Source organism: Ixodes scapularis, unplaced genomic scaffold, assembly GCF_016920785.2.
Source record: "Ixodes scapularis isolate PalLabHiFi unplaced genomic scaffold, ASM1692078v2 PGA_scaffold9__187_contigs__length_104089568, whole genome shotgun sequence".
NCBI classification, from domain to species: domain Eukaryota; kingdom Metazoa; phylum Arthropoda; class Arachnida; order Ixodida; family Ixodidae; genus Ixodes; species Ixodes scapularis.
The window spans coordinates 67,500,227-67,524,565 of record NW_024609884.1 but is presented as its reverse complement, the minus strand read 5'-3'; the positions used below and the strand labels follow the sequence as shown (position 1 = coordinate 67,524,565).

At 46.8% G+C, this 24,339-nt stretch overlaps 1 protein-coding gene across 1 annotated transcript in view; it reads right to left on the bottom strand.

Annotated features, from left to right (window-relative positions):
- LOC115320180 (Kv channel-interacting protein 4) overlaps positions 1-24,339 on the bottom strand; it is an 846,444-nt gene that overhangs the window by 394,398 nt on the left and 427,707 nt on the right. The window contains exon 3 of the mRNA XM_042287346.1: positions 20,485-20,562. Coding sequence (XP_042143280.1) covers positions 20,485-20,562 — 78 coding nt within the window. The remainder of the gene's footprint in view (positions 1-20,484; positions 20,563-24,339) is intronic.

Genomic DNA, 24,339 nt, shown 5'->3' with positions numbered 1-24,339 from the left:
TTGAACTTCTCCTTGCGTGGTTTACTGACCTTTTGTTTACGAGGGCAGAGTGATTTGTTCTGTTGATTTGGTAAGCAATCGAGGTTATATCGTTTTACCACAAATTGTCTTTTCTCGATTTGGGTTTATAGGCAGTTTCCTTGACTTTTCTTCTGTCTCGGCCACTCTTCGATTTTGGGAATTGGAGAATTGTGCTTCTGTGTTTTGTGATAAAACGTGTCGTTATATGCTGGAGCCTCTCCTCTCCTAGGTTACTCACCAGATGTCAGGTTTTGATTCCGATGTGCCCTGTCTCTTAGACCTCAAGGTGTGATGTGCACCTTGCGTTTGTCACATCAACGAATTCCAGTCCTTTTGAACAAAGTTAATGGCATTCTACAAGAGGCCTAATGTTAGTTAAAGCAACGAGGCAGGCGAGCTGGTTAAGGACAGACATGGTACCGAACCCTGGAGGGAAAGGACAAAAAAAGACGGACAGACACGACACTCCGAACGCAGCTAAAGATTAATCTTTAGCTGCGTTCAGAGTTTTGTGTCCGGCCGTCCTCTTTTGCCCCTTCGCTCTAGGGTTACCATGGCCAATGTTAGTTTCCATCAGACTTGGGAAGTAATTCGTTACAAGTAACGGATTACTTGTAATCCGTTTCTTTCTCAAATGATTTTGTAATTGCGACGTTACGTTTTTTGCGGCAGTAATTTGAAATGTAATTTCGTTACAAATATTGGTAACGAAGTACTTTAACTACTCGTACTTTAACAAAATATGAACATAATGCAGAAACTGAAGCGATATGAGGAGGCAATTAAGCAGCATAAGGATAACGAGCTCAGCAAAATAGAAAACCTCGTGAAGAGGAGAATTTCCGAAAAGAAAACACGATTTTTCGTACGACCGGTCACTAGAACCACAACAAAAATGTGCGAGGCATATCGAAAAACAAGAATGAAGAAAACAACGCCGAATAGGCGTTGTCTTCTTGATCCCCTAGCGGAGACAGACGCTGATACTGAGCATGGGCACCGCTAGATTTGTCTGCAGAAATCTAGGGATCATTTCCGAAGGCCGTAAGCTAGCGGGATGGCGGGTGTGGTTGCAGCTGTGGCTGCCTTGTCAGCTTACAGGTGAATGGAGGGCACCTACATTCTTTCCCTTGAATACGATACTGTAAAACCCTTAATGTTCGCGAGCCCTCAATTTTCGCGAATTTCACGAATTGAAGAATTAGCGAAATTTAAGGGCGCGCGAAAATTTCGGTCCTTAAGATTTTCAATGCAGGCGTCTGGAATTCGGGAAATTTAGTGGTCGCGGTTATGTCATCTGTGACCGATTCGCGAAAAATAGGGGCCGCGAAAATAAAGGGTTTTACAGTATTTTACTTTTAAAAGGACTACCATAATGCGGGCGTATGAGAAATAGAAAGTAGTTTTGCAGAACATTTTTAAAAAAACATCGAAATTGTTTCTATTGTTCTATTTATTGGTGTACGGAAAAAGTAACGTGAAAGTACTTTGTAATGTAGCGAGTAAAGTAATCCGCTGCTTTTCAGCGGAAGTATTTTTAAAACTGTAATCCGTTTTTACTTTTGAAGCTCGGTAATTTGTAATTGTAATCCATTACATTTTTTCAAGTAACGGGCACAACTCTGGTTTCGGCACGCTCAGCTTCGACAATTGATTTATGATTTCGGTTATCGAAGATATCTGCCGGTGGATCTGAGGTGGTGCGCTTCGAGGGAAACATCTGGCGACTCACACTTGGTGGTGCGGTCAATAAACATTTGTAGCTTCGGCAACGTTGCAGTGTTTCGGGTAACTACTGACCTAGTGCCCTTCGTGTGCATGTGATCGTGTAGCTCAAGGTGCGTTCATATTCAAGCGTGGTTTCGAGTTCTCTTTCTAGGTGTGCATCAGATGTCGAATCGAGCACCTCTGCATAGAGGGCTGTAAGGTCGGTTTTGTTTCCGAGAAGGAAACGGAGACTGGCTGTCAAAGCTGAAGTAGCAGAAACCGGTGCTCGAAGCAATTCTTTAATTTCGTTAATCTTGGCCGTTATCTCAGTGCGTGGAATGCTACGGTTATGTGTAAGCAGCTCCATCAGTTCGGGAGATTTTGCGGTTACATTACACTAGACCCAGAAGGCTAGGAGTCATTACGTCAGGAGGTCCGAAGTTACACTCTTAAAAAGGCCCGTGCCTCTACTTTCCCGCACAACACTCGGATAGCCAATCACCGCAACTTCACGGAGGCAGCTCAGGGAATGACGAAGCCGAAACACATGTGTGATGTGACTCAGTGTGCAAAAGAAGAAGGGTGGGTCAACCCATGGATCGGCTCGGAGGGACAAGAGAAGACGACGAAGAAGAGAAGAGATAGGGAGTGCGTGCATGGAGAGCGTGCGAAAGACTGGCCGGGAAAACGTGCTGGGTCGAGAAGACACCATCGGCCAGGGCAATCGGCTTCTCGCTCTTGCTGTCTGACCAGCAGCCTTGTTCCAGCGAGGGCAGCGCATAGAGATCTACGCTGCCCGGCTTCCTACTGCGAGAGAGCACATGGTGAGGTGACTCTTGAGTCATCGACAGAAGCCAACCGCTCCCGCTCCTGACTGCCAGCCACAAGCATGGCCCGACAGCGACAGCTCCAGACCTTGTCCAGACACGAGACCCGCTGTTGTGCATGGTTGTTCCAAGACATGGTGACTGTTGCGTTCCCCTTTCTTTTTCTTCAACTAAGCTTTTTTTTTTCTTTTAGTATAAGTACATGAACTCTTGATTTCTTTTGTAAATATATGTTTTAAGAAAAACGAAGAACATGTGTATCTTGTCTATATTTAACCCTAAAGAACCTTGCAACAATATGTTTAGACGAAAAAACGCAGTCTGAGTTGTGACATTAAGCAATGCAAGCGTGACGTTTTGCATTGCTTAACGTCACAACTCAGACTGCGTTTTTTGGTCGAAACATATGTGTCGGCATCGTCATTCGCTGAGCTGCCTCCGTAAGTTGCGGTGATTACCTATCCGAGTGTTTGCGGGTAAGTAGACGCGCGGGATTTTTTTTTTTTAAAGTGAAGGTCCAGTTTGGCGGCCAGTTGGTTATCTGTCAGCGGTCGGTCGGTCAGGGTCCTCTGGATCCGCAGTCGGTCGGTCGGTCGGTCGGTCGGTCGGTGGGCGGTCGGGCGATATTTCGCTCTGTGCGTCAGCAGCATGGTGGTCATCAGTCAGTCGGTCGTGGCGGTTCGTCGGCCGGCGGTCGGTCGGTCGGCAGTCGGTTAGTCGGCGGTTCGTCGGTCAGAGGTCAGAAGGGTCGACGGTCCAGGATGCAAGCATGGCGTCACTCCCCAGTTTCGGTACCATTACGCTAAGCAAGGAGTCGAGTAGCCTCAGTCCCCCACCCCTGAAATCCATTTATTCAAACTGTAAACTTGTTGAATCTCGTACACGAAGCCCCATTCCCGTGCCTCCGATCGGCACTTTATCGCGCTTCATGTATCTTCAACACCTGTAGCTCAAGTTTTGAGCAGCAAAAAGGCAAAATCGAATCTTTTTAGGTCGCGTTCAGTTTGTGCGGTTTTACGCTCCACAACGCTGCTCACAAATGCTATAAACGAAAACAAGAAAAAAAAAAAAAAAAACACTGAAAGGAATACATTTTCGGCCCCAGCGTATTGATAGGACGTTGAGGCCGCAAGCTGAGCATATTGGTTTTGTTGACTTTTTATTTATTCAATAATTTTCAGCTCTTCCAGACGCTCTTTAGTACGCATGAACAGATACTGAGCAAGCATGAACAGATCACTTGGTGATATAATTACTCTAAGTAATCAGGAGAGTGACCAAAGTGTCAATTAAGCTAAATTCAAGTCCATTGCGTCAATAGTAACTCAAAGCATTCAAAATAGTAATCATCATGCACATTGGGCTCATAACAAATCAGTTGAATATTAGCTCAAGGTAATCAAAGCTGTCATTACAATGCCAATTAGGTCGAATTAATTTCAACTTCGTCAATAGTAAATCAAAGTAATTGATGGAGTAATCCTGATGTCGATTAGGCTTATAATAAGTCAAATGGTTGAATATTAGCTCAAAGTAATAAAGAGCCATCAAAGTGTCATGTAGGCCGAATAAAAGTCCATTCGTCAACCGTAACTCGAAGTAACCAAAAGAGTAACCATAAGTCTATTGGGCTCATAAAACTTCAGTTGGTTGAATATCAGCTCAAAGTAATCAAAACGGTAGTCGCAATGTCGATTAGGCCAAATTAAAGTCAACTGGGTCAATAGTAACTCAAATAAATCAAAATAGTAATCAACTAATCATAATGACAACTACGGTTATAATAAATCAATTAGTTCAATATTAGCTCAAAGTAATCACAACGGTCATCACAATGACAATCAGGCTGAATTAAAGTGAATTGGGTCAATGGTAACTCGAAGTAATAAAAAAGATTAATCATAATGTCAATTGAGCTCATAATAAATAATTTGGCTGAATATTACCTCAAAGTAATCAAAAGAGTCATCATAATGTAGATTACGCCGTATTAACATCTACCGTATTTACTCGAGTAATAGCCGCACTGTTTATGAAGAAAGCCTGAGGGTTCGCTTTTTTCCGGAGCACGCAGATTGCCAATCACCGCGTTCGACAGCATGATTCCAGCTTTTACAGGACACAGATAACGTCTTCGCGCCAAAATACAATTTTTGAAGATTGCATTTGTATGGAGAATCGTATTCTCGATCTGGTTATTCGCTATGTTATTTATGCGCAACGCAATGATTGGTTGCATATGTGCTCTGTGGGAAAGTAGACGAAAGGGCTTTGTTCATAAATAATGCGGCTATTACTCGAGTAAATACGGTATGGGTCAAAAGTAACTCGAAGTAGTCAAAAGAGTAATAATATTCTGAATTTAGCTAATAATAGATCAACTATTTGCATAGTAACAGAAATAACCAGAGACACCACAATATCAATGAGCTAACATAAAGTGTATTGAGTAAATAGTAAATTGAAGTAATCAAACTACTAATCATTACATCAACTAAGCTGATAACAAACCAATTGATTAAATATTAGCTCAAAGTAATCAAATCATGAAGATGTTAATTTGGGGATATATAAGGTCCATTGGGTCAGTTGTAACTGGAAGTAATCAAAAGATGAATTATAATGTTACTCGCAGTCACAATAATTCGGTTCGTCTATAATTCCCTTAAAGTAACGTCAAGAGTAATTGTGATGTCAGGCCAAATCAAACTCTATCGGGTCAATAGTAAGTCGAAGTAATCAAAAGAGTGATCAAAATGGTAACTGAGCTGAGAATAAATCACTTCAGGCACGTAGCCAGGGGGGAGGCCCATGGGGCCCGGAAGACGCTTCGGAAGTCACGACAGGGAGACATTAGGCTCGCGGTGTTCGGCCGAGCAGCCAAGCCAATCCAGTATTAATGGACGGATCTAAAGCAATTCGTGGGCGAGGTGTGGTGCATTCACTTAAATTGTGTCGAGGCATAAATATTGCACTAAAATATATTTCTGCGGAAAATTCATTTCCTGACATGGTGTTTCTTCTAGACAATTAAATATATATATATATATATATATATATATATATATATATATATATATATTCCATGTATTTCTAAACGTTAGCAAATACAGATGAGTGCAAGAGGGCGATGGCTACTTATGCTATATGTATTATACAAATGATCGACATCCTTATTCTCAATAAAACGTTGAACGTGAACTTCGGCTCTCACGTTCAACAATTAGCCTATATTTGAGCTACTTGCAGATGCGCAGTAATGCAAGGTATGCATTAGTTCAGAATTGGGTACGCTATTACTATGATTGTATGTGGCGTTCCCTAGCAATCACATACAAAGAGGTGAATAAAACAACCGGAAGCTTCTGCACGGAAACCATTTCCATCTTGCTGAAAAGAATGCGCAACTACGCTTCACGTGCGGAAGAAGTAAATAAAAGAACACAGCCGAACAATCAAAACAACCGATTCAATTTCCAAGAAGACGGGAAAAAATAACAAACAAATACCCCGACAGAAACAGTTAGGGACCACTCGTATTCTAGGGGAAGCGGAGTCGCGGTAATGCCGCATAAAATGCAGCCTAATTTGTCACTCGCGACAGGTCTCAGAAGCGCCGCGCCCACACGGGCTCACGGCACGCGAGCCATTTGCTAGGACCAGTAGGGAGAGAGGTGGCCATGGCGGCCGCCATACCTCGACCGCACTTTAAATCGAAACTTATGAAAGTCAACAGTACAAAGATTGACGAAAAAAAAAAAAAAAAACGAGACAGCAACATCCAAATACCGAGAAATGTTAAATCGCCACAGCGCCGAACCTTCGCCAAAAACTCCAAAATCAATTTTAATTTGCTCATTTTTTTTTTTGGCACGTGAATTTTTTTTAAAGTTTACATCCACGTTTGTTGCATCTTCGTTTTATTCAATGGCCGTCAGTTGACGTACACCAACAGAAACGACAAGGACTACAAGGACTAAAAAGAAGAAAAAAACGAGAAAGAAAACGGGTCATTGAATGAAGCAACAGTAAAGGTAAACAAAGCACGCGAACGTTCAGAAGACGTAAAATATGAAGCAAAGTTGAAAGAAAGGGCTTACGGGGGAAGGAGAAGAATCCAGTAAAACCAATGAAGGCAATTTAGCTTTTCAGCCGAGAGGGACTGTGGCTCTCCGTTCTCCATAAAAACGAACTATAAACGGAAACAGCGATGTGCGCGGTGATGGACTCTATCGACGGAAAAGGCGTTCCGGAAATATTTCATTTTATTGCACCATCAATGACGACACTCGAAACATTTTCGGTGCTTCTTTTCGTTTCTTAAGCTATTTCAGGGCGCGATGCCTTAAAATAACCAGACGGCAAGATCCGAAGAATCCGCACATTCCTGAAAGCAACTCGGTTGAAGTCTTCGCTTTTGCAGTTCCGTTTTATATCGTGGTTTGTATTGGATTCCCACGGGACAGGGTACTTTTAAACAAAAGCACGCTGCTGGCCATAATGACGTATTTCAAATAAACTTCGCGGCCAGTCCACCCGAGGCAAGACCAGGTAAAGCGCCGTCTTCATTTGAATAGGATCGTTCGATCTCCGTGCACTAGTAATCCGGTGACGGCTCGACCGAAGTCCTACACATTTTGGAAGGAGCTGGCTAACTGTGAGATGTTAAGTAAAGTTCAGACTGAGGCGAACTCAGGTGGGAAAAACACCCAAGTTCACCTTAATTTGGACTGGCTCACGTAAAATTGGATGTAAAGGAAGCACGGAGTTTTATCCTTACAAGTGATTAGAGATAGTTCCCTGGTCATGCACTCGAGCTTATGTCGTTGTTGCCGGACTGGACATAAATAGTTGACTTAAAAAGCTTTATCGCTCATATTTAATCTAACATACACAACTACAACGCGCGGTTGTAATCGTTTCTTTGGATCGTGCTTTCTTCCAAGTAGTAATGACGTGTTATTGCATTTCTTGCTTACCGTCCGAGTTTTTCAACGCGAACACTTAGAAAGCAATTTTCTCTTGAAAATTTTCGGAAATAGCAAATATGAAGTTAAATAAGCATAAAAAATTCAACACTGCAAAAAAATAATAATTTCGAAGTGACTGAGTATCTGCTGTTCGCCTTCGGGATACTCCTTCCAAAAATTCCAGCGTTCAAGAATCCGCGTGATAGCAGAGGAAGCCTGCGTGGTGGTCACTCGATTGTTTCGCGCAGTATGAAAACGCAATCGATTTGGGGTTTTTATAAATGTTTTCAAGAATGCGGAATTTCCTACAGCATCCCAATTTTGTCTCCCCTATCAATCTTTCTCTCTCTCGTTAAAACCTGCGGTCATGGGCGCGCTTCAAACAGCAATCGGGTATCATTGCCAGAGGAAAGCATTGAGGACACGGTCCGGATCAGGGCTCAATATCGCAGCCCGGGTCCCGTAAAAGGCGCACTTGTGCTGCTCAGGAACCACATGGCGGTCATCGGGCTGCGCGGATGACCACCCGAATCGCCTTCCAGCCCTCATTAGGCGGGCTTCACTGGGTCCGCCGTGGACGCTGATCAAAGACAACAAGGACCGAGCTTTGGAAAGCCCCAAGAGAAGAGCGTTAATGATCTCACAGGGCGTTCCATTAAACGAGTGTCCTTGCATACGAGGAACAAGCTCCGGGTACTGTATGGGCGCTAGAAAGGTCAGAAGGCGATACATATTTATCACATATTTTGTTGTTGTTGATGCTGCAATCTCATTAAAGGACGTTGGCCCAATAAATTTAAAAAAAAAAAATAGCAACCGTAGAGCACGGTGATCACAACCTAGGTGTCGTTCGTATCGCGAGAGGGTTATTCGCCGTTCTCAACGGTAATAATCTGACAGGTTTCTGGCCGATGGAAATATCTCGGGGCCTCCCACATCACATGCATAGGCCCAGATGTGCTCATTTCTTGACGTAGAACTACGTCTTTCTCCGCGCTTAGAAGGAGGTGCAAAATTGGGAGATCGATGTCACGAAAACGTTATCACGGAAGTGGCGTTACACAGATAACACCGCGGCGCCGACCGATTTTCATCGCCGCGCTCCCTAATGTCGCGTCGTGCCTGCTGCCGAGAACTGCACAGTGCACATTGCGCACGCGCGCCCTTTTAATGCGATGGCATTCCTTAGCTACTCCCCCCCCCCCCCCCCTCCCCCCGGATTTCTGAGACTCTCAGGCCTCCTGATGCGCAGTAGGTATGCGCAGTAGGCCATTACGGCTCAGATTCTCACTCCTTTACATTGCATCCTCATCGAAGGACCTGACGACCTTGACGTCCTTGAGGTCGTCCTTGAGATCGCCCTAGAGGTCGTCCTAGAGATCGTCCTAGACGTCATCTTTGATTTTGTCCTCTAGGACGTCATCCTCGACGTCGTCTTATGGTGAATTCCACTCGTAGGTCTGGAGCGCTTTCCAAAATCCGCGAGGGAGGCAAAATTCCGCTCCGTGGGACCCGCTCCGAATCGACGAGGGGAAGATAAACTTGCATTTTTGGAGCGACCTCCCCCAGACCCCCTCCCCACCCCTTCCCCCTCCGCCGTACAAAATGGCCGCTGCTCGAACTTGACCAGCCCACCTACGCCTCAGCCGGCTGATCTTTCTGACGACCAGTGACGACTGTCACTGCTTAGCTGCAGAAGTAACACGCGACACAGGCCGGGCGAAATTATACGTACCACGGCGCCCATGTCACAAATAGCGAAGACGTCCGCGTTCGGCACCGTCACATACCTTTCGGCCGCCTCGAAGCGGCGGTGCACGGACAGCGATTGCAAGCGGTGGAGTTCAGATTTGTAGTACCACTTTAATAAACACAAAGGTAAGAAACCATCACTTCCGCGGTCGTTGCCTCACCACTTCTTGCTTTATTTCACGGGAAAACGCCGACGGAATGCAGCGTAAAAAGGTAAACAATCACTGGCTGCAGAATGAATAGGCCTAACCATGCGTCTGCCTCCGGCTTTTCTGTCGTTCTTTTTCTCGTTCTTCCTCTCACGATCACAGACGTCAGCACTTGCGATTTACCACGCTCCACATTCCCGGCTTTTTGTCCCTGATCTACGCGAGGTAGAAGCGTTCGAGCCGTCAAAATCAAGAGTAAACAACCGACGCACCCGAAGAGATCCAACTCCACGACCCGACCGGCCCGCCGATCTCTCCAACCTCGCCGGGCATGCGCACCGCCGATTTAGACGGAAATCACGTGGGCCGCTCTGTCTGTCAACTTCCGGAGAGATCTGTGAAATCCCGCAGAGCAAGTTCGGCGGAGTTTGTGGCGCTCCGTGGAGCGGGCGCTGCCAGAGGTCTACGAGCGGAAGATGACCAACTTGAGCCAGATCTGCGAGCGGAATATGCGCGCTCCAAATGGAGCGCTTTTGGAGCGCTCGAGATCTGCGAGTGGAATTCACAATTAAGCGCGAGACACATGCGCGAAAAATCCATCCGATCCGACGTCCGATCCGGCAGTGCGACTGCCTGATCCGAAAAATGTGGTCGCTTCAGACGTCGGATCGGCGATCCGACATGCGTCCAACGCGCCAGATAGTTTCGCACGGCGGACGGATTGTCGGATGCGTCCAGCCAATGACAGCACAGCTAGCGCGAACGTCATGATGACGTACTGGGTCTGGCGGGGCGAACCGGCGAACTAGAAAACGGGATGGGGGATCGGGAAGCCGGACGCGTGGATCCCGCTGACCCAGTCGAGAAAGATGGCTTCGGCAAAGAATGCACGCGCTAACGAGAACGAGCTTCTAGCTTCGCTTGTGTGAGCTAAACGGTCAATCTGGGACCAGAGATCTGTAAACGCGGACCTCCGCTGGAGTGCTTGGATTTCCTGGGCGGAGCCGAACGGATCGTCGTGTCGCATGCAAGGTCGGAAGCGTGTGTCTCAAACTGTCGCGTGCGGCGATTCGGAGCGGCGTTCGGACTGTCGGATCGGACGTCGGATCGGACGACCCTGTCGTCCATGTGTCTCGCGCTTTAGACGTCGTCCTTGAGGTTGTTCTAGTCGAGTGCTATCGCAATTTATAGACAGCCAACAATAGAGGTTTCTGCAGAAATATTTTATCTGCCGGCTCGCTCGTTTGCTCGCTTCAACGCGACGCACTACTGTCTGCTTCAAACGCCGATAGACACCGCTCCGGCAGCCGTGATTCCACAATCTTCGCTCATCGCACTGGACAGCGGCCGAGCTCGCGTCCTCTGCGGCACGGGCATATTATGCGACTCTCAAGCGCAGCTAGGCGAAGCGCTAACGTCCCCCTCCCCTCTTTTATTTCTTGTGCCAACCACACGTAGTTCTACGGAAATTTATGCAGCAGAGTACACCTGCACCGACTATTTTTTTTCTCTCTCCGCCCGCCCCGTCGAGAAATACATGAGAACGGTGTCCAAACTTACGGAGTGTACTACACTGCCCAGGCAAACCGCCATCGTTGCAAGCGTGCCCAGTCTACGCGCTTCGGTTCGCCGTGACGTGACGGTGTCTCGGTGACGCAACTGCTCCTCGGCATACGTAGATGGTCTTGGCTTCTAGTGTAGCTTGACTCATCGGCGATTAAAAGCCTCGAGCACTACAGTTAGTGGATGTGGATCGAACCGTATTGCGGCAATGTAGAGTCGCTAACAGCCTAATTAAAACAGAAAGAAACACAAAGTTTGGGGACTCCCGAGAGTATCAGATGATCGCTCCTTAGCCAATAAAGTTGCGGCAATAGCCCATAAGAAGGCCGAGGGACCAATCACGGAGCGAGGAGCGTGAACCTAATAATACCACGCTCTGCGTTTCTCAAGTTGACAGTGAGTTGACAGTGACTATATCAATCACTTCAAATGTAAAAAAAAAACAAAATCAGTGCCGAGAGATGGCTATGACATGCAGTCTGACCCTGCTGCGCCTTTTGTCTCCCACACTCTTATATATATATATATATAGAGAGAGAGAGAGAGAGAGAAAAAGTTGCAAAAATGTATTACAGTAGTTGCAGCCAGTCATTATACCTCTCTATGGCCGTTACTACCTTTTTACTAGCTGTTTAACACCCCGAATACGCCACAACAGTAAATGCGATTGTTGCTAGCCGAGAGAGTCGGGAAAGTAATTATTACTACATTCGTGGAGAACTTTGTTGTGGCTGTGCTGTCAAAGATGTATGGGCGCATGGGCGCTCGTGCTCCAAGAACGCCGATCAAAGCTGTGCACAAGCACTCTTCACTCCTGAAATGCGACAGGAAGTTGTCCACGAGTGTAGTGCAGACTTGTGCCTATCTCAAGTACTCTACTCAAGATACTGTATCTTAAATACTTTTTGAAGTATCTTGATATCTTGCAAATACCTTAGATCGAGAGTATTTTATACTCTATTTAATTACAATTCCGAGTATCTTGTACTCATTATCTTAAATACATTTTTGACATTCCGCCATTTTCCGAGCTTTTCGGTATGAAGTGGCGTGGGCGTGGCACGAGCAAACGTGAACATTCTTTCGAGCAACCAAATCCTGTTGCTAGCCCTGATTAGCTATGGTGACTTTGACTGAACTCGTGAAAACATCGCTTTTTTGACGATTGCGACTCATATTTCAGCCCAAAGTTCGTACAATGAAGGTTCTCCCCTCCCCTTCCCAAAGGCGCCTTTTGTTTCTATAGAGTTTTCCCCCGAAAAATCCTCAAGCAAAAGGTGTGGTTTTACGGAAGTAAAGATGGCACCCTGAGGCGCAGCGCAGACCGGGAAACGACCTACGACAACAATGCAGACTTGAGTGTCAATGAAATAACAAATCGAAGAAAATGAGAAGTGGACACACAAAAAAAGTAGACATGTTTGTTTTTCTTTTTGTATATTTGACCCCGCTTAAGGCAAAACGTCAAAGTTTTTTTCTTTTTTTTTTCTTTTTTTTTCTTTTTTGTTGTTAGTTTGGCACTTATTGCTCTCGCGAATACTGTGTGTAAGCGAACATTGATAAGCAGAGAACAGTACAGGAAACGAACTACGAGCTGGATGACCTCTCAAAATGCCAACAAAGTGTCCCCCAACGTCGAGTGCTTCTCTGAACGCAACCTACTTGAAGAAGCTGCGACACTGCCGTGGTTATTATGTGGGTTCTCTTTGTTATATATTCACTCATATCTGTGTCCCAAGTTCATTTATAGTGAACCCCCCATATAGGGAATAGGGACTGTAGTTAAACGATGCGTCTAAGGTGCGCCGCAAGACGTGATATTCAGCGATGTCACTATTGGCGAAGCGCTCTGACCTGTTTGTCACCCCCACACCTCGGTGTTTACCCAACACAAGGCCTGTGCACATGCCCACAGGCCTTGTAGGCATGTTCATGTCATTTTTGTCAATAGAGCGCGGGGCAGATTGTAATGAAAAAATACCAACAATTAGTAAAGGGACGTTAAGTGCCATATCTATCCCGAAAGCAGTCGTCAGAGGATGCGTACTTGACCCACTTGGGCTTTTGTGCTGAGCTGGGCACCGTGCATGCTGCATTGTTCATGCAGGCCGGAGTAGCAACAAAAGCCCCTCCTCCCCCTCACCGGAGAACTCGAACTCCAGCCGAACGCTGACGCCGCGTTCGGTTAAGTCAGCCGAGCGCTGAGCCATTGTATTTCTTGTCCTCATCCATCTAGTTCTAAAAATAACCGCTTGGGACGCCACGGTCTAATCTCCTCTCCAGTAGCTAAAGCGACCGCTTTCTTGTTGCCCCAGAAATGTTTTGTAACATCTATCAGTAATATTGCCACGCGCATTGCCCAGCGAGCGCGTGGCCGATTCGTTACCGCGCTTGGCTCTCGCGCGGAGGCTCCCGGTTCGATACCAGGGAGCGCAATTCTTTTTTATTTATTCTTTCAACTTGAAATTCTAGAAAGTTCGAGAATCTTGTCGTCTGATCGTGTTACGAATGTTCTACGCGCCGAAATTTCTACGCCGAATGTTCCAGAAACACACGCGGGTACAACAAAAGGTTCTCCGAGTGGCGGTCCGGAGTCAGTCTCGCCCCAGCGCTCGATCCTGCTGTTTCGCCGACATCGACGCCTGCGACGCTAGCCTTTGTCTATTTTGTTTTGGGCACAAGTTCGCCGCATTAACCTTTTAGTTTGTTCAGTTATTGGCCGCCCATCATTGCCATTCGTGACAATATTTTGCTCCTTATTAGCCCCGTGCGCGACCGAAAGCGTCGCTGTGGTCGGCCTTCCACGATTGGGCGAACGCTGACTATGACGTAGGAAAGGGGATTTATCATCGACGGAAATAAGAGGAATGAAAGAACTTTAATTTTGACGGTGTTGGCAGTGTTGCTTTAAGAGCTCAATGATTTCAAGCTTCCACCATGCTATTTACGAACACCATCGAACTTGTTGTTTGCAAGGTAATGACGTAACAAGCGGGAACCATAGGAGGGCGCCACCAAAACATCTCGCCGCTAATAGTCGAACTGCATAAAATAGCCCTACGATACTTTCTTTTTCGTTTTGTGTTGTGTGCTAATAAACCATTGTGGTAACCCAAATTTGCGTAGCTGTACAGTTGTCGTTTTTACTGACGTCAATACAAATTGCGCAATGCGGAAGGAACTTCAAAAGTAATTAAGTTACATTTTTAAGTAATTGTACTCTACTCAAGATACTTTACAGTGAAAGTAACTTGAGTTGTATTTTAAATTCTTTATGAAGCAGGTATCTAGTAACTTAACTTAGATACTTTTATCGAGTATTTTGTCCAACACTGGTATAGTGTTGCTGCGGAGCCATGCGGAGAAGCGGAAACGTAGGCCAGGAAGCGCAGAGGAGCGGGTCAATCAACTGTCGGAGATAATTACGGTGTGAATTTTTTTAGAGCGCGACTCTTAGACGCCGGTTTCCGGGTTGAGCGGCGTCGCCGTTGGCGGGAAAATTGACGTCACGTGACTTCATCACAAATTCAGTTTCCCCGTTAAATTTAGCAGAGAAAATGGCGTCACATGACTTGGTGTCGCGTCACCTATGAATAAATTTAGTTTCTCCGCTAGATTTAACGAGAAAATTGACGTCACGTGCGGAGGAGGAGCAGGAAAGGAAAATGAGGGGAGGACGGGGTATACCCTCCCCTCCATACCCTCCCCCAGTGATTCATCCCTTGAACCATATAAAAAGAATTTTGAAGAATGGAATCAGTGAGAGAAATAAAATATTCTTATAAAATTATGTATTGCCGATGTGATCACTGGGGAATGGCGTGCAATAAAAATGAACAGCAAAAGACGAAGTCAGTGATTGGTGCAGCGGGCGTTCATGATAGCGCTTTTGTGTGATCCGTTTGTGTATGTGGTCGCTAGTAACATATTTGATGCGTTCAGCGGATTGATGACGCGTGTAATGTATAACGTGTAGGTAATAGGGCTAGGCGATTGATCGGTTAACCTACAGATTAATTCGTTTAACCGATACATTTTCGACGAACTATAACAAAGCAAAAATTAAACGCCTCCATACGTAGACGTGGACGAGTACACTTCTACGAAGAGAAAAATGTTTAGGTAAAATTTTAAGGTAAAGTAAATTGTACGGGCGAGATTTGTAACTCCAGACAAGTGCAGGAAGTTACACGTATCCCGGCCACTACAGTGCTGTGTGAGTGTCCATTTAGTTAGGCAGATACTCTTGGGAACAATCGAAGCGGGTCGCTCTTGCCAGAGAATATCAATGAACATATCTGCCTCATGCAGCTGAAGTAATAATCTGCGAGTATGAGTGTCTTCGAACTGTTCTCAACTACATATCGGGATTGATTGATAATCAAAGTTTTATATTGCGCCGTTAATCAAACAATGAGCAAGTAAAAAGTGAAATTATCACTTTTTCAAAATATTATGCATGGAAATGAACGAGATCGATTAATCGATTAATTAATCGAGTAAAAGGTGACGATTATTCGGGTTAAAAGTTTAGTCGACGCCCAGCCCGGAAATGCTAGGCGGGCGAGCAATGCAAATATGTTTGTGGCCTTTGAATTGAGCAATAGCTAGCGCCACCTAGGTTCTTGAGGTAAGTAGCAGGTAAGTTTTTCGCGGCAGTTAGCATCCGCTTCTAAACTAATCTGTTGGTTCCGAGTAGGTTTTGGGGATAAGGCTAGTTCACGCTACTAACCTCCTTGGTTAGTAACTGTCGCAAACATTCGCGTTACTAACTGCAGTTACTAAGAGGCTAGTAACATATGTGACAGGCATTTACAAACATATGGTTTGTATGTACTACGATCTTTTCCAAGAGTGAGTGGTAAAGGTTCATGGTATGTTTGGGTCTTTTAGGCGGCGATATTGTATCACCTTATGTGTTATAAAAAATGACCGTGATTGCTGTTGGCATGTGGAGACGGGACCTAATTAATTAATAAAGGAGGCCCATAGAAGACGTTGTACTGTCTTGATGTTTCCGTGTCACTGCTTCAGTCCCACTTTTTTTTTATTTTCTGCCATCAAGTTAAGTGTTCTTCTGCTCTTGAAACGTGCTTCCTTTACTTTAGCGTTTCAAAAATAACATTCTGTCAATGTCACCTGGAAGAAGCAGGTCTCTTTGATGTGATGAAGTCCTCATATTGTTAGCAGATAGCGCAACTGATTTTTTTTATACGTTCGCACTTTGATTGAACAAAACCGCCTGGCACAACTATGGGACGAAACCGTCATGGCTCAATCTAGCGTGCGACCGACATGCAACTGACGTCCACAGCGTGGCGGCATAAGCGTCAACGCATGTCACCACGATGTTCACGTGAGCATTGCCTGCCAAATTTGGCGGGCGATGACTCGCTCACCAGATTTGTCGAATTTCGCGGTTTTGGTGCATCTCTCACTTTCGTGGCCATTTCTCACCGTCGCCGTAGGGCTCACTGGCGGGTGGAACTTCCGCCTCATTGGTGGGCGTAAGCGATCATGTGGCCATAGCGAAAGCCAATGGCGTTCTCGTTGAAAGACGTGATTTGAGTTTCGGTATATAAACGAGTACTTTACGAACCCAAAAACGCATTCTTAGTAAGACTATTTTGTGAAAAAGTACCACTACAAAGTAGGGCCGAAATTTTTACTGTAGATACATTATTGAGTGAAGCCAAATAAATGCAATCCCATTTAATAAAAACGTACGTTGACCACATAGAGTTACAGCTTTCACTCCTGCCTTGGTGTACCGCATGCAAGTTCGTCCGCTCCTTGCGCCCCTGGTGCGTTCCTTGTGAACCAAGCCGTGGGCTTTTTCTTCTTTTTTGCAATGCATGACAAAGACAAAAGCAAGGTGCGCCACCTATGGGTGTCCTTTGCAACGAATGTTAGCGACAACGGACGGCGCGACGGCCGCAAGTGGTCCCTGGCCTTGCGCTAACCCTATCCACATTCCTTGGCCTTCCCGCCTTCCTCGGGCTCATCACAACACCCAGCCTTGCCACACTCCCGGCTTGTACATCACTCCCGGCCCTTTTACCATCATCAGCTTGGTCCCCACGCTCCACAGTTCCGCCCTACTCGGTCCTAATCACTCTCGGTATTTCTGCGGCGGTCGGTCCAGAGGAGACGCTGCCGTATTGTGCAGTCATGTGAGGCATTTCCTCTGTGCACGTTAAAAACTTTCAAATCTAAACGCGAGTCTTTTTTATTTTGCAGCTGGTCGTCTTGCTTGCTTTATTTTTATTTTTATAGCCAGCACTACAAACCGTTGGTGAAATATATCGTTGTCAACTACAGTTGCAATGAATAGAACGTGTCAAACCAAAACGCAAATGAGCGATCCTCGCGCAAACAAATGTTTCACTGCCCGTACACTCGGCGAGCCTTCTAAACGATGCCTGCATATTTCTCTAGCTATATACCACAATCTGTGTTCCGAGTTTACTGTTCAAGGTCTGTCGCTTCTCAGGTGTAGGTATAATAAAATGACGGACATCTTCTATCCGATGGAGCCTAATACATTACACGCTAACCATTTCAGTCATCCTTCATTTTCGTTTGACAAGTTTGAGTTGCGAGGCTGAATCTAACTTTTTACTACTGGATGATGCAAAAACTGGAAACGCGCAGCGCAATCAACATGCATACAAGCGTACGAGCACATGCACGAGCAGACAGATGCGCGCGCGCGCAAACACACTCGCAAGCTTCCACTCGCGCGCGCGCATGTTCACACACACGCGCACGCACGTACACACGTACACGCAATCATAAACACCACGCGCACGCGCACTAACATGCGAGCACACGTGCACCCACTCACGTGTGCATGCGCACACACGCACTCAGCGCGCACACACACGCGCATACACACAGAAAGACAGACACATGTCCCGTGAAACTGTTATTAGGGGCTGAAACAAGGGGAGACACAGGTTACACAACACTTTCCCGGTTAATAGCTCCGATAAAATGAGCATGCCTATACCGTTCAATTTATCAGTAAGAACTTTTTAGGCGAATAATATGTCTCGTTGAGATCTTTACAACACTCAGTCTTGATAAGCTGATAGTAATGATAAGCGTCACTGATACGGAGACACAAATTATCAAGACCAGTAACTAACAGCGGGATTTCAAGGGAACTGTTTAGAGTAAGGTGTTTATTAACCCCGAAGGCAATACCTTATTTTCTTGTCATTAGAAAACTTGTGTGAGTGTCAATTTTTGAGAATGTCTTCTTACTGCGCAATAGACTCTTTCCAAAAAGTTTATCAAGCAGCAATGGCGGACGAGGATAACTGGTGCAGCTGCCACTAGATGGCGCTTTATATTGAAAGGAATGTATTATAGAGAGAAAAAACGTCCAAGAGTAAGGTTAGCACAAACAAGTTACAAGAACACCAAAGCTTGCCTTGCGGTAAGCCCCAAACATAGCGCTTGAAAAGAAAAATAAAATACACGAAGTGGTATTTCAATGTAAAACAAAAGAAAGGAAACAAATAAAGAGAAAGAAAAGAGCGGCGTTCCCGTCGTAGCGGCGCTATACGGCGCGCCATTGAGTCTGGCAGCCGTTGCTTGGGCTCGGCTCTCGGCTTTGACTGGCCCATCCCAAAACCAAAACAAACAGCGAGGTGACTCGGCGTGATCTTTGTCAGTTAGTGATATCCGTGATATTTCGTGATATTCGGGAGTCAGGCTTAAGTGGCATCGATGATATCGTACAGTGCTAATCATACTTGTCTATAACGCGCGAGCGTGCGGCTTGCTCCGGGGAGCGCTAGACTGGTGGCATTCGCGAAAACTAAGCTAGTCACGTGGCGCAACATGGAACGGCCCGCTCGAGGGGTGTCGTCCTGCCCACTCTATCAGCTGGTGGCGAACGCGGAAGGCTGCTCGCACGCTTTTTACAAACATCATTCATTGCTCGAACAATAAACACACTAAAGCATGATGGCGTATCAACGATTTCGTCATCAAAAAAAAAAATATATATATATATCATGAAGCACTTTACTTTTATCGCTTATCAAGCTGATAGAGTGGGCAGGACACCCCTCGAGCGGGCCGTTCCATGTTGCGCCACGTGACTGGCTTAGTTCCGCGAATGCCACCAGTCTAGCGCTTCCCGGAGAAAACCGCTCGCTCGCGCGTTATAGACAAGTGTGATTAGCACTGTACATCCTAGAAGTCGCCGGTGATATAGGGGTCGTGATTTCTTGAACCCGATAACCTCTATGATAAATGAATCAATTTCCTGTCAACTTTGAATCTTGCTGAGCTTTGTGGGATGAGCGGCGATGAATTTTAATACCAGTGAAATTCATCATATTACCGCGTGCGCACTAACCAAGCGCGCTGCCTACTTACTGCGCAAAGTAAACAGCGAGCTTGGCTCCCACGCAGATGGCCGGGGTTCGCATCCGGCCACCTGTTGTCATTTTTTCTTTATTTGTCTAGTAGAAGATTCTAGAACGTCGTAGAACAGTGTAGCTTGTTCATGCTCAGAATGTATAGTTCCAAAACGAACGAGGTAGAATTTTCTAGGCTCCCAGGGAAGGCTCCAAAAAAAACCGTGTCGCGCCGGACGGAGTCAGTCTTTCGCCAGCGCTCGACACTGCGTTCACGACGAGGTTCGACGCCCGCGGCGCTCTCCTGTTACCTTCCGTTATTCTATTTTGCTTTTGTTTTGGCACAAATCCGCACATTAAACGTTTAGTTTGTTTCGCTATTTACCGCCTCATAGATTGTCATTCGCGAGAATATCACCAGCGGTGTCTTTTCGATCTTGGGAACTTTCGTGATATGAGCATGAGTGAATTCTAGAAAATGTTGTGACCGTCAGGTGATGTTAAATGGCTGGAATCCAAAGTGCTGACCTATGCAAAAACCAAGACACACCGACTATCCACAACCCTCGCTTGCGAAACCCCTACTTTAGAGTGCGCTGGCCGCGGTATATATATAAAAAAAAAGTTTTTATTACTTTCAAATTACGTTATAGTGCGTCGGCACCGTTCACGAGACCCATTTGGTTCTCTAACGAATTAACCAGAAATCGGCGAACTATAAAACACGCACACGCAAGCGCACACGCACATGCACGCACCCGCACGCGCACATACGCACGCACACTCACGCGGACGCGCACATACGCATGCACACGCAAACAAACGCAGCAAAAAAGGAAAAGAAATAGACAGCTTTGCGGCAGGAGAAAAAGGAAATATAAAGTTGAAAGCAGCTGGCCGTACTGAACAGGCGTAGTTTTTCCTCCCCGGCTACGAGTTGGTCCTGCGCAGCTCATTACGCGCTGTTCGAATCCAGCGCCCGCCACACATGGGGAGGCAGAAACTGAGCGGCCCTTCCTCCGGTCTGGGGGAGGGCTCGTGATAAACTTAAGACGGCTAATGATAGGACGGAGCAAGATCATGCCGAAGCCCCGAGGAGGGGGAGGAGCAACGAGCTTACCTAATGAGGAGAACAGCGATCCGTAGCTGCTTTTCCTCCGCTTCTTCGTCTGTCGTACTTTCTTGAACACGTGCCCGACTGAAAGCACAGAGAGAAAAACGTGCGCCCCGTGAGAAACGGCGTGTGCGGACACGCCTTCAGCAATATTTGGACCCCGCATCGTCACACGCAGCTCAAGAAACACAGGGCGGGCTGAGTCCGGAACACCTTAGCACTGGTCCGCAGCCAACGGGATGGCGGGCCGAAAAGAACGCCCAAGGACGAATCACGAGGGGAGAGACCGTCATAAGCCACGCCCGTTGTTTTTTGAATCACCGAGTATGCGGGCAGAAAGTGACGGGAAGGAGACGAGAGGGGACGTCAGAACGCCGAGCTCTGGTTGGAAGGATTAGAGGGTAGACATAAAGCTATAGCGGCCCCTGTCTCCACTGCACTCGCCGGACACGTTACAACGCGGAACGCCAGCGTCCGGCGTTTGGCTTTCGTCTTCGAACGCGTCCGACGAGTGCAGTGCAGACAAAGACAGCTAGTTTTACGTCTACCCACGAATCATTCCGACTAGAGCTCGGCGTACTGACGTCCCCTCTCGTCTCCTCCTCTCCTTCAGTTTCTGCGCTCGTAGCGCCACATAGAAAACAAAAATTGCCTGACGACATCGTAAAAACGGTTATGTGACGATCCTAACAATGTTTCGCACGAACGCTCCAAATGTAACGAAGCTCGAAAAAAAAAAATGGATGTGATTTGTTTGTGTGCAGTTTTTGTTGTCCGTTGCTTTGATGCTGCAGGGGTATCAAAATACCGGCGCGCGGACCAGATCCGACCCGCCTAGTCCTTCTGGCCGGCCCGCAGACGACCGTGGTCTTTACAGCGACGCCCGGCCCGCGGCCCGCTGCTGCCAAGGCAGAAATAAGCGAGCGCACAAACACGGCGTTGAGACGCGCACCAAAAGCGCGAACGAAGATATCAGAAAGAACGGGAAAAACTGCGTTGAAAAGCGGGTTTTCTGGCCGTAATACCTATTCTTCGTCGTGCACGAGCATTACTATTCATAGCCCCCTGTTTCGTGTCTGCATAACTGCGTTAAATTTCTTTGCGCTCTCTTGTATATCGCGCTTAAGCCGGGATCACACTGCTCAAACATCATGCAAAAGACATTGTGCGACCACAAGTCACCGCAATATCCCTGGTTCGAACGCCGCGTGCCAAGTTTTCTCCTTGAACGCACTGCCATGCGGCATTCCAAGCACGCATCTCGCGGTGACTCGCGTTCGAAATTGTTTGCAGACTGTCTTTTGTATGATGGTATAAAGGCCCGCTCACAGTCTTGCAACCGAGCACGACCGAGAGAGACGAGGCCTTTTGAAGCCTCTTAATATTTTTTAGGACGAGGGAACACAGTGGCATTCTGGCGCCATCTATATGGGGTGACCCCGGAACTGCATTTTACAACAGTGAAGATTTTGCGGGAGAAAGTAAAAGGTAAAAGTAAACGAGCCTATAAGAAAGGCTGGTTTATAACGTTGACAATAGTTTTTCGAGCCAAAAAAGAAAGGAGAATGCGCGAGAGAAATACAAAATATGCCGGACCGCCAAGATTACACTGCTACCCAATAGATGGCGCCAGTGTGTCCTCTCGTTGTAAGAGGTTTCAAGGCACCCAGTTCTAAGAGGTCGCAAGAGTGTGAACGGGCCTTAAGCAGTGTGACCCCGGCTTTAGAGTCTAATGTCATAACTATTGGATATTGTCACGAATGACCAATGATAAGGCTTAGGCTGATAACTGGAAAAACTAACGTCTAATTGGGCTAACTTGTGCACAAAACAAAAATAACAGAAGGTTAGCTTCGCACGCGTCGATGCCGGCTGAACACCAGGATCGAGCGCTGGGGTGAGTCTACTATAGCCTCGGACCGCCACGCGAAGAATCTTTTGTACCCACCTGGGTTTCTGGAACATTCGGCGTAGAACATTCGGCGCATAAAACATTCGCACCTCGATCAGACGACAAAGTCCTCCAACTCACGAGAAGGCTAAATTGAAAGAATAAATAAAAGAAGCGGCCGCTGCCAGGAATCGAGCCACCCCGTGAAGGCCAGGCGCGGTAACCATTCGGCCACGCACGCGCCTGATCGGCGACGCGCGGTGCAATATTGTCATCTTCAGGTCTACTGTTCTGATAACACTTCTGCCCCCGTGTGAATATGCAATAGTTCCTATACACTCTGATATATTCCTGGGTCGCTAAACTCGTCGAGCACAACTTTGTGCCCGAAGTTTGCGGAACGCGCTAATTGGACTCTCGCGACGCTGACGTCGCGCCGGGCGAGGTGTCAAACATTAGAACGCTCATTTCTTTCAGAGCGGTAGAATGTAGCAAAGTTCATCGAGGCGGCCGTGCAGCGCGTGAGGGGCGCGAGGAGCCCGCTGATTGATCGGCTTCGCCGATGACGTAGCGCCCGTTTGTCCCTACATCCCTACGCCAAGCTAAAATTAATGCTTTGCAGATTGTCCACAGGCGACTTATTGACGCTCCAAATCCCTCCAAAGTTTGGGTAAAAAAAAGGTGATTAGAAACCTGGTTTGTCGAAGTTGTCGCTTACGTTAACGTGACGTTTCAGAGGCCAGATTCATAAAAAACCTCTTACCTACGACAACTTAGCTAAGAAGTTCGTAAAGTTACGATCATCGTAAGATGAGGCGAAAACGGTATTCACAAACGCGTTCTTAAGTGAGAGGAGGAAAGTTACGACTTCTTACGGAGAAACGATGACTTCCGGTGCTGTTGCTATGCCAACGGCGTCTTCGGCAGAACGAACAACCAATTAGAGAGCTAGGCATAGTTCGGAGCACGTGGATTTTTAATAACAAACACAGGCTAACGACTCGTTGACAGACAGCTCTGTGTATGTCCTGTCCTGTCTGTGTGTAAATGTGTAGTGTTCAAGCTGATTCTCATAAACACGGGCGACCTTTCCACCACCGCTTGTCTGGGGTTCGTGTCCGTGCAGTGGTATATTGACGCTAACACGATTTAAACGCTTCGTTGACTGCTACAAACTCGATCGCTACGAAGTCAACACAACTGTCACCGTTGGTAAAAGCCCCGTGCCAGTCGTTTGCAAAGCGACGTAGAAGGAAACAAACCGCCGCGGCGTTTCTCGCGGCCTCGGAAATGCAGGAGTGAGCCGACGTTAAAAAAGATACGTTTGAACTACGAGAGTGTCAGCAAGTGTCGCGCAAATACCTGTTCACACTCGGAGCGGACGCGTGCGTTTGATCGAAGTGCTGGATTCAGACTGCGTTTTGGTAAGCGCTTCGGGACCGATCTTCTACGATTGCAACTCGATACTGACGTGACACTCGGCAAAGAAAGGTTGGACCGGCATCGCGTAGCTCCCACAAACTGATACAGCTCGACAGTTAAAAATGGCATACTAATAACAAAGTGTACATACCGTGTTCCGAAGGTAATCCATACGGCGTTTATTTGAGCTCTAAATCACACAAAACAAGGAGATAGAATCGAGGAGTCCCTTTTCGACGACAGCGTTCGTCACCGCTGCCTCGGAAAACAAGGTGATCGAGATGATAAGGGGAATCGGTTGACCTCTGAAATTTAGTTCAGCTATATAACTATTCATACGAGGAGGGTCCACAAGGGTCGCGCGGGCATATTCCATTCAGCAAGCCAGCCGGTCGTGGGCAGACGGTCTTGGCCAAGGACCGTCTGAGCAATGCTGCGCCGGAACGGGTCGGAGTGCCTGCTAGGCCTATATATTCTGCCGAGCTCGCTTGGTCGGGGGGATCGTCGCCTTTGTTGCCTTTTCCGGGTGTCTGTGGATCCAGCGTTCA